Source organism: Ciconia boyciana, chromosome 3, assembly GCF_034638445.1.
Source record: "Ciconia boyciana chromosome 3, ASM3463844v1, whole genome shotgun sequence".
NCBI classification, from domain to species: Eukaryota; Metazoa; Chordata; class Aves; order Ciconiiformes; family Ciconiidae; genus Ciconia; species Ciconia boyciana.
The window spans coordinates 70,865,174-70,880,527 of NC_132936.1; the positions used below are offsets into that span (position 1 = coordinate 70,865,174).

At 44.2% G+C, this 15,354-nt stretch overlaps 1 protein-coding gene across 3 annotated transcripts in view; it reads left to right on the forward strand.

Moving 5' to 3' along the window:
* The first annotated feature begins 1,519 nt into the window (after positions 1–1,519).
* The window catches only part of CNKSR3 (CNKSR family member 3), a 64,101-nt gene continuing 50,266 nt past the window's right edge, over positions 1,520–15,354 (forward strand). For all 3 annotated transcript variants that reach the window (XM_072856073.1, XM_072856072.1, XM_072856070.1), the window contains exon 1: positions 1,520–1,682. In XM_072856073.1, the coding sequence (XP_072712174.1) occupies positions 1,631–1,682 (52 nt within the window). In that variant the 5' untranslated portion in view covers positions 1,520–1,630. The remainder of the gene's footprint in view (positions 1,683–15,354) is intronic.

The following is a 15,354-nucleotide window of genomic DNA, read 5'->3' on the forward strand; positions in this document are numbered from 1 at the left end:
CAAAAGGGCTTCAGGCTGGAATCTGTTGCTGAGCCAGATCCCCTAAGTGATGCATGTGATAAAAATACTTGGTTTCTCCATGTCTCCTTGCTGCTTTGCTAATGGAAAAGTCGTTGTAGGTTGAGTTATATGTTTGGTAGCAAGGAACGGTGGAGGTCAGTATGCTAGGCACACAGTTTTGGAGGTCAGCACTTAAACCTCTGAGTAGAGGCTGAGACTCACTAGGGGCTTACATGCGCTTCAGGAGGTGGCTAGGACACAGTGACATATTTCCTCTGAGAAAAGCGAGCCTGAGGCACACCGGATGGCTTAATGTAACTCCCAAGTGAAGGCAGCAAAACAGAAGTAATCTATTATGGCAAAGTGGCCTCCGCACCCAAGGACTCCTTTAAGTGCAGGATTCAGAAATAAAAAACCCAAATGGCAATATTGGGAAAAGTGCGGTTGAAGGCAGCCTGCAGTTGCTGCTAAAATTGCCACGGGGCTGTGACTCACACGGAACCGCCACGGACGCGGGGTGAAGAGCCCGGCCACCACTCCACCCCATGGGCAGGCTGCCGCTCCCGGGGCAGGATGCCGGACAACTCCCGAATCGCCGCCTTTCTGCCTGCCAGGCCACCCCTGGCAAACTGCGGCGAGGGGAAACATCCCATATGTCCACCGCTCCTTCCCTTTCCTCACCGCGGGCGTCACCGGACACAGCCGCCTTGGCGGTGGGCCTCCCCGCCTTGTGTACATGGAAATCTTGAGCCTCCGAAATATGCTCATTTTAAAAACAATCGCATTAATCGCCGAGTACAAATTAAGCAATGTTAATATGACAGTAGGGGTGATATGACTAGTAGCAATTCCTGTTTCTAGTAATAATTACTCTTCCTGTTCACCTGCTCTCTGCCTGGATTGTCTAAATCTTCCAGGCTGGTCTTCACACCTAGGAGAGCTAAAACTGCACCTTGCTCTAAAGAAAAGAGAGATTTGTGTCACCACATGGTCCCAAGAGCGATGGCTTTCAGACATGGCGCACCTGAGGGGTCCTGTAGCGTGGTCTCAGCTACCGTGCTGCTTCGGAGCGTCCCTTCTGCGCAGATTTATACCCAACGAAGTCAAAGCTGGAGGTGGCTGATAGACAGTCATGAAATTTAAAGTGTTAGGCGAAGTGTCAGGTTATTTCATGGTTTTGGGACTTTCTTTACAGCCTGTGGGGAGGCAGGAGGGTCTGAAAGGGAACAAGAGTTTAAAAGTATTGCCCCCAGCAGCCTTCTTCTCTCCTTCCCCTTCCCGGGAGAAGCCGCAGGGACCCCGGGAAGTTTCTCTTCGGCACTTTGCCAAGCACGGGGCCGGGCCGGGCCGGGCGCCGCCGTTAACGGACGGTTCCGCCCCGCAGCGGCCGCTGCGGGGCGGAACCGTCCGTTAACGGCGGCGCCCGGCCCGGCCCGCCACGGGGACAGCACCTGTGGGCGGAGCGGCAGCGGGGCGGGCCCGGCCGCGGCCGGCGGGAGGAGCCAGGCCGAGGAGGGGGCGGCCCAGAGCGGCGCTGCCGGGATGGGAGCCTGAGGGGGCCGAGTCCGCGTCCGGAGGAGCGCGGCTGCCGTCTCCTGCGGGGGTTGGTGTTGGCGGGGTTGAGCCCGCCATGGAGCCGGTGACCAGGTGGAGCCCGAAGCAAGTGGTGGACTGGACTAAGGGTAAGAGGGCACCGGCCCGGCCCGGGTTGCGCCGCGGGAACTTTCCGGTGTCGGGCTCAGGGGTGACCCACCGCCCGGCGGGGTAGCGCTGGCCGCCGTGGCTTCTCTCCCCGAAGCCGGGCTCCCCGGCGGGGTGGCCGCATGGCCGGCGGGGCGAGCGGGGCCGCCGCCGGGCGCCTTTGCCAGCGCCGCGCCGCGGCGGTGCCAGCTCCGGCCCCGGCGGTGCCAGCTCCGGCCCCGGCTCCGTGGCCTCCCCGCCGGCTGAGCCCCGGGACTCCCCCGACGTGGCGCTTGGGAGCTGGCGGTTTATCGCTCCCTCCTGACTTGTCTCCTTACCTGTGAGTGCACTTGTGCGTGCTTCGCGTTGTAGGTTTTAGGGGGTTTTTTGGACGTGGGGAAGGGAGGGAGGGTGATCTTAGCACCGGGCTGTGTGAGGGTGGCTGGCTCGGGGTACATGTATTTGCAGTGGGGGCTCCTCAGGGCTCGATCCCCTTCTTCTGTGGTCGTGCGGGCCAGTCTGCTTGCATAAAGATAGTAACTGTTCTCCGTCGGGCAGATATAATAAGTTAATTTCCAGCTTTTCAAGCAAAAGCCGCTCACTGGTCGAAAAATCTTCAGTTTTGTAAGTTAAGCAAAAACTTTATAAACTAGCTCAAGTAAGCAAGAACCCTTAATCCTGCTTAACGGTGATGGGATTAAAACGCTGGGCTCCCGCTCGGAGAGTTGAATAGCGGCCTCTTCGTCTGTCTGTCCGTCCGTCCATCCCTCCCTCCCACCCCTCGTCTCTGGTGTGCGTGCTTGTTTCCTTCCCTCTCCCGGCTATCGAAACTGTCTGCTCTGCTTCGAGGTTTGTTCACGCTGTTGACATAGCTGCGGAAAGCCTCAGCGGGACGGGGGTGCGAAGGAGGCGCCTGGGAAGCCCGGCCCTGCGTCCAGCTGTGGGGAGCTCGGGTGGGAGAGAGAAGGTGGGGACGAAGCGGGCGCTGGGTCGTGGGCTGCATCCGCGACGTGCCCCCGTTCCTGCCGTGGAGGACCTCTGCAGTGCTAGGTATCTTCGGGCTTTTCTTCGAAGGCAGCGTGAACCTCAGTTTTGTCAAATCGGGTTGGACTCTGCGCGTGCTTTCTGAATGCCGATTGGGATGTTGCTGTCGCAGTTACCGCTCTACATGGAATAAATCAAAAGGGAAATAGCTGTGAGTTTGGTGAGGGATTTTTGATTTAGGGAATGTACTTCTGTTTTCTTGTAGGACTACGTTTTGGTGTGATCATCTTTTATTACCTAAAGTGTTTTCCCAGGCTTTGCTGGAGTTGCAGTTGGTGTGAAGTTAGGAATGCTTTCAGAGGTGAAAGTTTCCCTGGATTAGAAGCGGCACTTATAGCAGCCATTACTCCTCTGTCTTAGGACCATAATGCTGATTAGACTGCGTGCCTGTGGTCAGCACTTGGCAGTGGTTTGGTTCAAGACTGAGGCAAATTTGGAAAGCAGGCTCATGTTTTCATACAGCGCGAGATGGATACTCCCAGCCCTCCTGAGCGGGAACATGTGCACGAAGGGGCCGGTGCCAGTGAGGGACCGTCCAAGCAGCCTTTGTGAGAAGAGGATTCCATACAAACGTCCTGTGAAGTTATGCGTTAACGTATAAATAACTTCCACAGAAAGATCTCTTTTTTTTTTTTTTTTTTCTGATTGGTATTGGTTTAAACAGGAGTGCATTGTTCCAATGAAATAAGCCTTTTGCTTTGGCATGTGGAATATTTATATAATGCTTTTCCTTCATTGTGTTTTTTCTCTTGGGCGCTGAAGGCTTGCTACCTTGCCAGATTAAAGAGTAAACCTGCTAATCATTTTAAAAGGCTTTATTATACTTAAGCATGCTTGGCTTGCTTTCTTGCATAATTTATTTTACTCGCAGGTTCCTTGAACAGGTAACTCTTTAGCTGGACCCTCAATTAGTGTTATGCAGCATAATTTGAGGGCTGGCTGTAGTTGGGAGGTGGATCTTCTGACTAATGCAAACACATGTCCTTTGAAATGCAAAGGAATAAATTAAAGACTGCTGGTGACTTTTGTTTCTGCTGTTGTTTTTCAGTTTCTAGGTAAGCTTTTGACCTCTTCGGTGCACAGCATCATTTTGTGTCACTCCCTGCATGACAAGACTGTAATAAAGAAAGGAGATGTGGAAAATTTTTCTTTATGGTTACGCTTTCATCTCTGCACATTAAAATTGACACTTTAATAGCTAGCTAACAGCCTTGTTAGCACCAAGTTTCATAGTTTATTTTTAACCTGAAATAGTTATTTACTGTGTAGTTCACAACCACTGCATTGTGTGTTTGACCAAAGACCAATATTCTGTATGTTACCTTATGAATATTATATTTAATTCTCGAGGTTAGTTTTATAAAACAAGTAATTGGAGAGGAGCTCATGCCATTTGTTTTCTTACATGTGCCATCTAGGAAGGGTGATACCATGATCTTCACTGCACTGGTCAACCTCTGACTGAAAATATTTGGCTGGTGATATCCGCTGCCTGTAGTTAGTGCTGTGGTGCCATGGAGATGTATTCTAGAAGAATGACGTAAATAACTGTGGTGGGAGATTCCAGCTCTCAGTTGGGAGATTGGTTTTGCAGATAATGATGCATGCTTATTTTACAACGATAGAAACATCTTGGAAAAATGTATAGAGTAGTGGAAGTAAGTGGTCTGATTTAGTCCATTTTAATGTTCAAGGTAAAACTGAGAATATTTCTCAAGGAATCCCCCCCCCAATCTTTTTACAATCAAACACCTATAAATGGATTTTTTTTTTTTAATAAGTTTTCCAAACCAAAAGAAGCATGGAAACTTCCCCCTGTTCCATGAAACAAACCCCAAAAGCAAAGTTCAAAAGTAAGCTGCATGACCACTGCTGGACCATTAGCTTATCTGCTCTTGGTGAACTTGCCTTTTTTTTTTTTTCTTTAAAGTGGCTTTTGAACTAACTTTAACAAGGTAACTCTTATCCTGAAAAGTTTTGTTCTGTGATTTTTGAGCTGTTCACTCCTAGGTAAATACTAGGTAAATAGCATTTATCTAGAATTTAAAATAGAACCTATCAAGAATTAGTAAGCTGAACATGAATATTTTTAGATTTTTGTAGTCAGGTTTTAAATAAAAAGTGCTGTTCATTGTTACCAACAACAGCTGATACAAAACTCAATTGCTTGTCTTCTCTTGCTAATTCAGACTAGAATGCTGCTATTTTTTGCAAACAAGGGTGTTTTTTCTGGCAGAGTGCGCTGTACTGACAGTAGCAGGCTATGTAGCTAATAAGAGTTGGTCTAGTTAAACTGAAGCTGCTGAGGAAGAGTTGTGCTTTTACTCACTAGCAATTTTCTGTGTAGGTGAAGCATTTCTCAAGCTTTGACCAAGGATGTGATAACTTCTTAGCTACAACATCAGTGTTTGAAAACTACCTGATATTTTCATAAGCCCCTTCTCGATTTCTGTCTGGAAGAAATGATGGTGTGACACAAATTCAGATAGTATTTAGGGGCCATATTCCACAATGAAAAGGTACTACTTTGGCTAGGATGCTGTGTTGATTTGACTTGTGGCTGGGTTGACATGGCGTTTATGCTCTTTGAGTGATACAGCCTGCACTGTTTTCCTGACTATACTGAGAAGATATGTGTATGTGTGTTTGGTTTTTTTTGAGTTGATCCTTGTTGGGGTATAAACTAACACCTGGATGGTGGTGTGGTTGACCTGCGGTCTTGCTCCTGTGCAGACTCAGATGCTTATGGGCTCAAAGTCCTCATCTGTATCTCACAGCACTCCCTCGTGTGCCCACGAGACTGAATTCCCCCAGAGCTCCTCAAGAGGGATTCCTGGAGTTATTCAGGTTATTGTGGGACAGGTGTATGGCCATGGAAGTTGTAGCATATCTGCAGTACACTGCTGGTATTTGATTGATTGTGGGCTTACAGTTTTCTGGGCTATCCTGGGTCCAGAAACCAGCAAGAACCCATGTAGTTCCATAGGGCTATGCACGTGGAGAAATATCCAGCACAGAAGTGGCATAATTTTACTGGCATAGCAACAGTTTGAAGGGAAGAGAGTGATCTGATCATGTGGAGAAATTTCCTCTGGTCCCAGAAGCCCCTGGCTACTGAAAAACCCACAGCTAAGGTCGTTCCTCAAAAGATGCGAGAGGCAAGAAAGCTGCGTATGGGATAGAGCCTCCTGTGTGAGAAATGTCACTTAGAGAACATCACTGTGCATCCTCTTTTGTTTGCTGTAGCCTGATCTGTCTCTTCCCACTGCCCCCAGGCCTCACATACTTATGTGAGTTGTGACTTCAAGCCAAATTTTACACGGTAAAGACAGTTTGACGCGCCTGTGGTTAGAAGCCTCCGTTGTTGTGAGGCTCCATTACAATTTGGCCTTTGTCGCTGTAGCTGTAGACTCAGCTAGCTGGGGATCACACGCCTGCTTTGGTCTCTTCATTGCACTCCAGATTGGGTTATTCCCTTCCTCAGTAGTTCATGGATATCACTTATTCCTGTGCCTGTTATATCATGAAATACTCTGATTTCCATTCCTGGTAAAGCTTTTGGGCAGGTATATTTATTTATAGGTATGCCTGGGAGAAGAGGGAGAAATATGCTAATTTATTAATAGTTAGCAATTAATCGTGAGGGCCTGGTGTTCTTTTTTTAGGGCTATCTTGCTTACCCAGTGAGATTTCAACAAGGTCAGTCATGTTAACTGTGTGTGCTGGGAGCTGCAAACCATAGGTTGATTTTAGACAAAATTATGGGTAATGCATAGCACTGGAGTTATTTTTTTAGCCTTCCTTTTCTTTTTAGGTACTCTCAAGTGAATGCTGTTGTGTTCAAATTATTTGGGAAAATCTAACACTAAAAACCCATTGTGTTTTGTTTTTTTTTTTTTTAAGACAGAGTATTTTGCTTTCAGTGAAGAAGAGTAGAGAGCTGCCCATAACTGGGGCTGCAGAAGAATCTCTTTCCTCAGTTTACTTGGTTACTTAAAAAATATTTCTATGGAGTATTTGTTAAATACATCAGAAAATGACATTGAATAACCACTCGTTGCAGGTCTCAGCTGAAATTCTGAATATAGCTGCCCATAATGTTTTACTAGGAGAAGTATACTAAATGTATACTAAATACAACTAAATACATTTATATTTATTTGTGGGTTGAAACAAACTAAAAAGTTGCACAACAACTTTGTACTGCTACAGTCTTAAAATTATTAATTCATTGTTGCTAAGATCAGTAAATGTGTATGAAAATAAATAAACCAAAGCTGGCCTCTGTGTTCATGTGTTTAGATCATGTTTTCATGTTTTTTGCTGTGTTGCACTTTCTTGAGCTGCTTGTGGGTTCCATGATTTTTTTTTAATTTTTTCCCCCTGATCTTTTCATGTTCACAGTCACCTCTGTTTATTTGCCATTAAGTGGCTGTTCAAACGATTTTGACCAAACATCAGAAAGTCTAAGACTTGAATGCTGTCAGCATAATGTCTGGAAAAACAACATTTTAAATGCTAAAATCACAACGGGCATTAGTGGAAAGTTGATTGTAACCTTTGTAGAGGAATGTAGTGAAACTTTGACAATGAATTTTAGGTATGCAAGGTATATTTAGGTAGTACCTGAACATAGGTAGTAGTGTTAAGAGCGAAGATGCTTGCTCAGTATTAACCAACTAGAGATGTAAGGTGGTATACTTAAGAAGATAAATTTCTTCTAACTGCTCGGTAGAAGGTGCAGAGATTGGGCAGTGGGTCAGTTGCTTTTTTCCTTCTTTCTTTTCCTTGAGTGACAGGAAGTAATTTGTATCTGTTGTTGGAGACTTCTGTAGGAAAAGCCTCGTTTTTGATGAAAAGTTGTGTGTGTGTCAGATTTTCATAACTCTTGCTATGTGTTCATTCCTTGCACTTTTGCCTGGGACCCCACGTTTTCAGCATGTAAATCCTCTTGGCCAAGGATCATGCCTCTCTGTTTGTACACTGTCTAGCACACTGTAAGAGCAAAGGGAAGACAAAGTACAGAGCACTGGATAAAATGCATGTTGAAATTTGTCATGATGTTTTATTTTCTTAAGTAAAAGACCCTGACAAAAGGCTTTTATCCAACACATGCTACTAGATGAGTTGCAGTTATGAATGATACGTGCATATAGCCTGTCAGCAAGTATTCAAAAATATGTGGGTTTTTTTGGATGGTGTTTGTTCTTTCCTTTTGATTTCTTAAATCTAAACTTCTGGATTGCCTGGTTTAAGTCATGGTCTAACAGATGAGCTCCTTCCCGGCACGTCAAACAGACGATGAGTAGTGACAGTTAGGGATTGCAGAAGAGGTGGCGAGACTGCTTGGTTTTCAGTTTGCTGCATCATCTTAGGACAAGATTTTTCACTTTCAGGAAAGCTTCACACAGAAGATATGTTAATGAATAAATCCAAACAGTGCCTCTGTGAATTAAGTGGGAAAAAGTTGATTACCATTACATTTTTTCCATAAAAGCAATGATAATGGTCTTAATTTGTACCTTGCATTTTCCTAACAACGTCGCACAGTCAGGTCTCACCTCCCTAGGGGGACGGTGTTTCCGCAGTGTCTCCTCGCTCTATCCTCCACATACCCCAAACATGTAAGTCCTGTCAAAAGGAGGAGGTAGTGAGGTACTGACGTTTTCAAGGCTGTCTTGCGGAGAGGAAAGGAAGCGTGGACAGGAGTTAATGGAGCTGGGGCCTCTATAGTAACCTCTCGCATATTTATAGTAGCTCTTCAGGACCCAGCTTCTTGTGGTCGTGAGGTTGCTCACAGATTTTAGTGTGTTTGTCCACAGGGCTGCAGTAAGAGATAGGAAATTCAAATAAAAATGCTGTTTGACTGTGGATCTGTGTCTGATGTTAGGCAGAGCATACAGTCCTTTTGTCATTTGGGCTCTCATTACCAGAGTGAGATGGCTTTGGAGTCTGAGGCTATCATTCAGATCCCTGGGCCATGCTTCCTTTGCATGAGGAAATTGCCTGTGGGTTTCCATATGCTTGCCCTCATCTTTTCAGAGTACAAGCAGTAACATTTCACAGCTTGGAGGATCTGCAGGAGGTACGCTGAATCAGCCTGATCTATTTCACTGGCTTTAAACATTCATTACCTATTAAAATAGATATTTATGATATTATGAAATGTAGCTAATTTTCATCAAATGTCATGTATGCTGGACAAAACCAAGCATCTGTGTTTGATTTGGTAAGATCAAATCGCTGACCTCTGTAACTTTGGTCTACAGACATGCATTCGGTATCTGGCCAAATTATGTTATAATATTGCATCAGTGCTGAGTTCATGTGGTTTCTTGTACATGCTTCTCTGATACCCTTTTACATGAAGACGGTTCTTTGTCGTTGTAATGACAAAATCTCTTTAGTTTTTTGGATTGTTTCTTATACTGGTAGTTAGGTGTAGGTAAGCAAAGCGTCTGGTGTGCAGTTGCAATCAAAGCTCTGTGGCATAAATGTGATCTTATCTTGCTCCTTGATCAAAGGAAAGAACTCCATTTAAAACTTAATTGGTGCTCATCAAGGACTAAGGCTTCTGCTAAAGCAAGTGTTGGTACATGCTTCTAGGCTAATGATCCTGCTGTGTCTGTCTTGTGTGTGCAGAATGAATGTTGCTTAGCTTGCCATCCTTTTATCATTAATATCTTTCCTTATCTCACGAGTCTTGTATTACTGGAATGAAGTTTGCTGGGTGAATGCTTTATGAAATGCTCTGCAATATGTCCATTTTGTCATTAAATAAAAGATATCTTGTCTGGTACAGATACTTTCCTAGCCAGAACAGAAGGGAAGGGCTCAAGGTATTGCCTCCTTTGGATATATTATGAGTCTAGTGGGCCAGTGAGGCAGACTGGGTAAGGGCTTCTGTTGGGCTTTCTAGCTTTTGTAGCTTGTAAAAGACCCTTATCTAATAAGAGAGGATTTCTGCCCTCTGTTGTGATGTTACCGTTGTTGCCTGTTCCAAAGATGCTTTGTTCTGAGGTGCAGGTCTTGGCAGTACTTTTTTCCTCCTCCTGAACTAGCACTGTGAAAGAGCTGTGTCCTTGCTGTGATGGCCAAAAGGCAACCCTTTGGTGACAGGTGGACATGTAAATAGAAGAATGAAAATCTACCAGTCTGTTTCATCGGGACAGCAATATCATAACTTCAGTGCCTTGAAAATTTAATTTCAAGTTGGCTGCTATCCCACTGCTGCAGGAGGCAGAAGGCTGTACCTGAGCAGGTATCTTAGCACTGCACTGCTGAGAAGACGTGTGCTTGGCTGTGGGGTGGGGAAGGAGACAGGAACAATAAGAGAGGAAGACTTCCCCCCCCCCCCATGTACGACTTTCCCTGAGGAAGGAGGGCTATAAGAACAAGTTCAGACATGCCTGAAGAATGTGGTCTGAAAACCATCTGCAGGGACCAGGGGATGGAGCTGTGCCCAGAGAGTATTGCAGAGAAAAAGTGGGAACCTAGTGAAATGCAGATACCTACTCTGACATGAGTGGGATTTTTTTTCTTTTCTTTTTCCCCCTGAATAGTTCTAGTGGTGATGTGTATTCACTGCTTCACCCGCCCATCCTTTGCAAGATTCTTGCTGTTTGTATTCTTTTAGCTTCACCAAACAGAATTTTAAAAGGATAATGGCAAAACATAAAACTTAGTAATTGTTGGCATTCCTAACGCAAGCTGTAATGGAAACTTTGGAAGAAAGAGGAGACAAAAGATAAATATGCTATAAATTCTGTGTGCTTGTATTTTTTTTTTCTGTAAAATTTGTAGCATTCCATGTAGTATTTGGACTTAGGCTGTACTCACCAGAGGATGTAATATTATACCTCTTGTGAAATATAATCACTGTGTAAACATAAAAGCATCTTCCTTGTATTTAAAACCAATTCATCTTTTCTCTAACTATACATACTTCACACTATTTCAGACAAAAACACTATGTAAAGAAATCCATATGTGATCGAAACAAGAACTTGGAAATCAAACCTGCCAATAGCATTTCTATTTCTTGCTGGTTTTGGTTGTATCTCACAATAACACGTGTTATACATCACTGCATTAAAAAAAAAAGGTGACATGGTTTGCCTCAGTTATGATTAGGATTTAATGGTAATCTTGGAGGAGCATGTAATTGGCATTTGACTGGGAATTAGATTTATTGCTTATTTGGGAGGGTAGGTATGCATTTGACGCAGCAGTGCCGAAGCTGGAGCATTAAAATGGACTGAGATGGATGCTGTACTTCCAAAGCAGGTACTTGCTGGCAGTGGGGGCTCTCAGTAGTGGGGGATCTAGTTTTATGGTTGCTCTTATTATTGTTTCATGCTTCTTGAATGTTTTGCTGCTCACTACTTTATTAGACTATGCATAGCAGACTGATGCTGGCTGGTAGGATTCTGGCTAGTCATGGTACTTTTATTCAGATTTTAAAAGTATCAAGAGAAGATGAGTGGAGTGGAGCCTTGAGAAACAAACTCTTAGGGGGCTGGAGTGTTTTGGTGCCTTATGCAATTCTTATTTTGATTTTAACCTTAATGCATCATTATCACAGTGTCCCTGGTGCTTTGCAGTCTTTATTTTATTCTTTCAGCACCTCTCAGTTGGAATTTGCTGTTATTTTAATTTTTAAGGTAGGGAGCTAACATTGGGAGGAATTTGGGGTGTGTCTACCTTACACAGTGCAGGTCCAACTAACCTGAAGTAGGTTATCTATGTAGTAGAAACAGCATTAGCATGATTGTCTTGGCTATTTTCATCCCCTCATGCAGTTACATTGCTTATAAACTCCTGAAATGTCTGTTTGGGCTACTTCAAGTGTCCATTCATGACTCTGCATTGTGGAGCATATGTTGAAAGAAAGTGATTTGCCTCTGGTCATACAGTGGGTGGCATTTGGATCAGGATTAAGACATGATTAATTTAGATATCTATATTCCTGTTATAGTCACTGGAGCCTAGAGAGTGGCTCAGCAGATCTTGTGCTCAGTGTCTGTTTCAGGGCGAGTAGAATCATGCTCTGGGCTCCATCAAGTACTGAGTAGGTCTCCGTTGAGTTCCTGGGACTTCAAGCACGTCAGTCTCCAACCGGGTCCATCCCATGATGTCCGCAGCAGAGGAAGAAAACTTGCAGGCCCTGGTTCAGTGTTGTAGTTACTGGATCCTCCTTTCTCCATTCGTCACCTGGGAACTGCTGGGGTGCAGGAAGACATAACAGCAAATGAGGGGGCATGTTCATTTAAAAATTATGTGTATGCTTGCTTAAGAAAATAGAGCATAGCTGCTTTTAGGGTTGTTGGAATACTACTAGTCAGTAGGCATCTGATGTACAAAAGAGTTGTTGAATGTAATCAGTGTGATCTGTATGTGGGAGAGCTGTCATATCTTGTGCTATTCAGCATCTGATAAAAAATCTGGTATATTTTAACACAGAGTTATTAAAATATTGCATGTGAGAGTAATAACAGATGCAAGTGTGATAATAACTGACCTCTTCTGTCCTTTCTACCTTGTCTAGCTCCAGTGCAGTGTCTTTAATTGCTGGACTACCTTGTAAAGCTACGTAGAAAGATGAGCAGCACCACATGTTACTGCATGAAAAGGCAGCATCTAACAATTGTAATTTAATCTGGGTAGCTGATACTTTTTTAGATCTTTGTGGTATAATTAGAAACACTTAGAGCAGCCTTCTGGGGCTACTTTGGATTCTTTTTACAGCAGAAACCCCTCCTATCTTAAGGTGCTAGCCATGGTGGGAAAGCAGCTGGAAAATGATGTTTTCCATTGATGTTCCTGGAACCAAACCTTTGGTGAAGTAGCTAGTCTTTAATATTTTGGGAAGCTGTTTAATATTTTGTCGTCTTAGAGTGCATCATGGTGCCTAGACTCCAAGCTAGTGAGCATCTTTGGTGTATAAAATTGCCTCTTGAAACAAGGCAATTGACAATTGGACACTGGGATGTGGCTATAGTACCACTAGCAACACTGTATGTCAGTTTTTAGTGTAGTAAGATTAGTACTGGCTTCTCAGGGTGGTATATTTGGAGAGGAATTCCAGCTCCCAGTAGAGTTAGTCCCATGCTAGGCGTGCCTGGAGACGTTTGCTGAGCTGTCATTCACAGAAGTACTCATTTCCCAGATTGTCAGCTTGTATGTATGCTTACAGGCTTTGCTCAAATTAACATGGCTTGGTTGCTGCAGAATACTGAATGCACTGTGTGGTTTCTAACCCATGTATAATTGAGCATAATGCATGTAATTTTATTGTCCTGTATCATCCTCAGTTTTCCAAGGGTTAAGAGTGTGTTGAAATGATAGTTGGAAACTTAGTTAATTATCTCTTGTGGCTTTACTGAAATATATTTTGCTCTTTAATATTCCTCCCTGTAATCAGGTGTTCTCAAAAATCTGTTAACTTTTGAAAACTAGTTTTCAAAAGTTAAGATTTAAACTATTTTCATTCTGCCTGCAGCATCCCCCTAGCAGCTTTGTTAGCCTTATATGCAAAGACCCTCCCTAGGGATGCTTCTGGCACCTAGGAATTACGCGATCCCTGGGAGCTGCACCAGTAAAGTTGTATTCTGTAACAGATCTTTCAAAAAAAACCCCAAACCAGACAAAATCCAATTTAGCTGAAATGCTGTGAGAAAGAAGCAAGTAGCCATCAATCAAGTTGACTGACTTCCCTACAAATATCTGGTGGTGCTTTGCTGTGCCTTAAAAGTGTCAGGAAGACTTGTTTGGAGCTTCAGCAGAGGGTCAGAAATACCTTGTCACCAGAGGGTGGAATATCTGCTTGCGCTCTTGCCTCTTCATAATCACAAACAATACTGTATGAGGATGTCAGATGGAGTGGCTGAGGTAGATATAGGGCTCTTTCCTGCCCTCCTCCACTCCACTTTACATCCAGGAAGGAGATAGGGCTCCTGGTCAGGTTTGTAGTATTTTGGACTCATGTATGATTCAGAGCCCTCAGTCAGCTTTGCCACAGTTGATCTTAGATGCCTTTGGCTTTCTTACAGTTGGGGTGTTGCACTTGAACTCTGATGAGGTCTCTGTTATTTTAGGAAGTAGCATCATCACTGCACACCTAACTAGGGCTGCAAGACGATGTGGAATAAAGAAAATGTCTGGCAGCTAATTGTTTGAAGCAATTGCTTTAGATGTTTAAAGCAATTATAAAAATATAGGGAAGCTACGAGATTTGGTGATTGACTGCTCAGTTGATAAACCTTGGTTTTTGACACAGTCTGTTCAAAGGAAGCTGAGATGCTTCAGCGATATGCTTGAAAAATGCCTATTGTATTGGGTGCCTTAAGGCAGGTCTCTCCTGTCACTGGGACAATGTTATCAGCCTGTTTTGCTGCTGCAGTTTTGGGGTTTTTTTAGGTCAAGGTAGGCGTGCTAACCATATCAGTCTTTTCCCCCCCTCTCTGCTGCTGCCTTTATTGCTTCAAATGTAGGCTGGCTGCTTTCATTCTCAAGAGATCTTTGTGGCCAGGCCTTCTCTTAGCCTTGCTCTGCACATCTTCTCTCACCCGTTGTTGGGAACACAATGGCTACTTTACCTGAACACCTTTAAGCTTTCTGATCCTTTTCACGTTGCTGTGAAGCTCTCCTCAAAGCTATCAGCTGTGATGGCATCAACCTTACCAGCCCTTTGCAAGTGAAGGGCAATGGGTATTGCAGTGAAAAGGTCGCCTGTCCAATGGGGTGGCGTGTCATTCCTCATCTTATGTTCCTCTCTCTGTTTCAAGCTCCCTTTAGACAGGGGCTGGGATTTTTGTTCTTTGGTCTTGAGGCTCCTTGTGTGTCCTGGCTCATGGACGGGACTCCAGTGTACTATATAAAATAATGCAAACAGTAACTTTTAAGAAGCTAGAATTCCTGATCTAAATGTTATGGGTTTTTTTAACAGGAAGTAATGTATGCATCCAAGTAATGACAGCATCTCCTAGGAGAATCCAGTAGTGACTCCTGGGGATCTGTCCATGATGGAAAGAGGTATGCACCATCAGCACTTTTCTGTTAATGTCATTCAGCTTGCTATGACCTATTAATGTGATTAGCAGGTGCTGATGGCTGGCGATTCTCATGTGCCTGTGCTTATGCCTCCGTAGTGACTATGAGATTGTAAGGTGCTAGTCATAAATGTTTCATAACAGTGTAGGAGGTTGTCATCTAAAAGGCTGGCTATCTGGCAACTACATCAGCTGTTGCCTTACAGCAGACTGCTCCCTGACTAGCTCATGGGTGTAACAGTAATCACAGTGTTTGCAAGGGTGCATACACAAAGGAGAGGCAGATGTGAGTAATGGACCTTGCTGCAATCAGCCAAAACAGTTCCACATGGTGGTGTGAGAAGGCAGCCAAACCAAATTAAAGGGATCACCCCATTTCTTCTTGAGAGCCAAGAGGCAGGCAGTTTTGCAATGTTCCCTCTTGTTTCCACTGTGGGAACAGGCATCAGAGTGTTAATTACCAGAGTTCAAGAAAAGGAGCTCTTGTGACTAATGAACTACTCCTTCAGCCACAAAAACCTTGAAACTTTTAAAAGGCAAGCTCTTAATTGCATGTTTGAGATGAAGGCCCTAGGGCGGG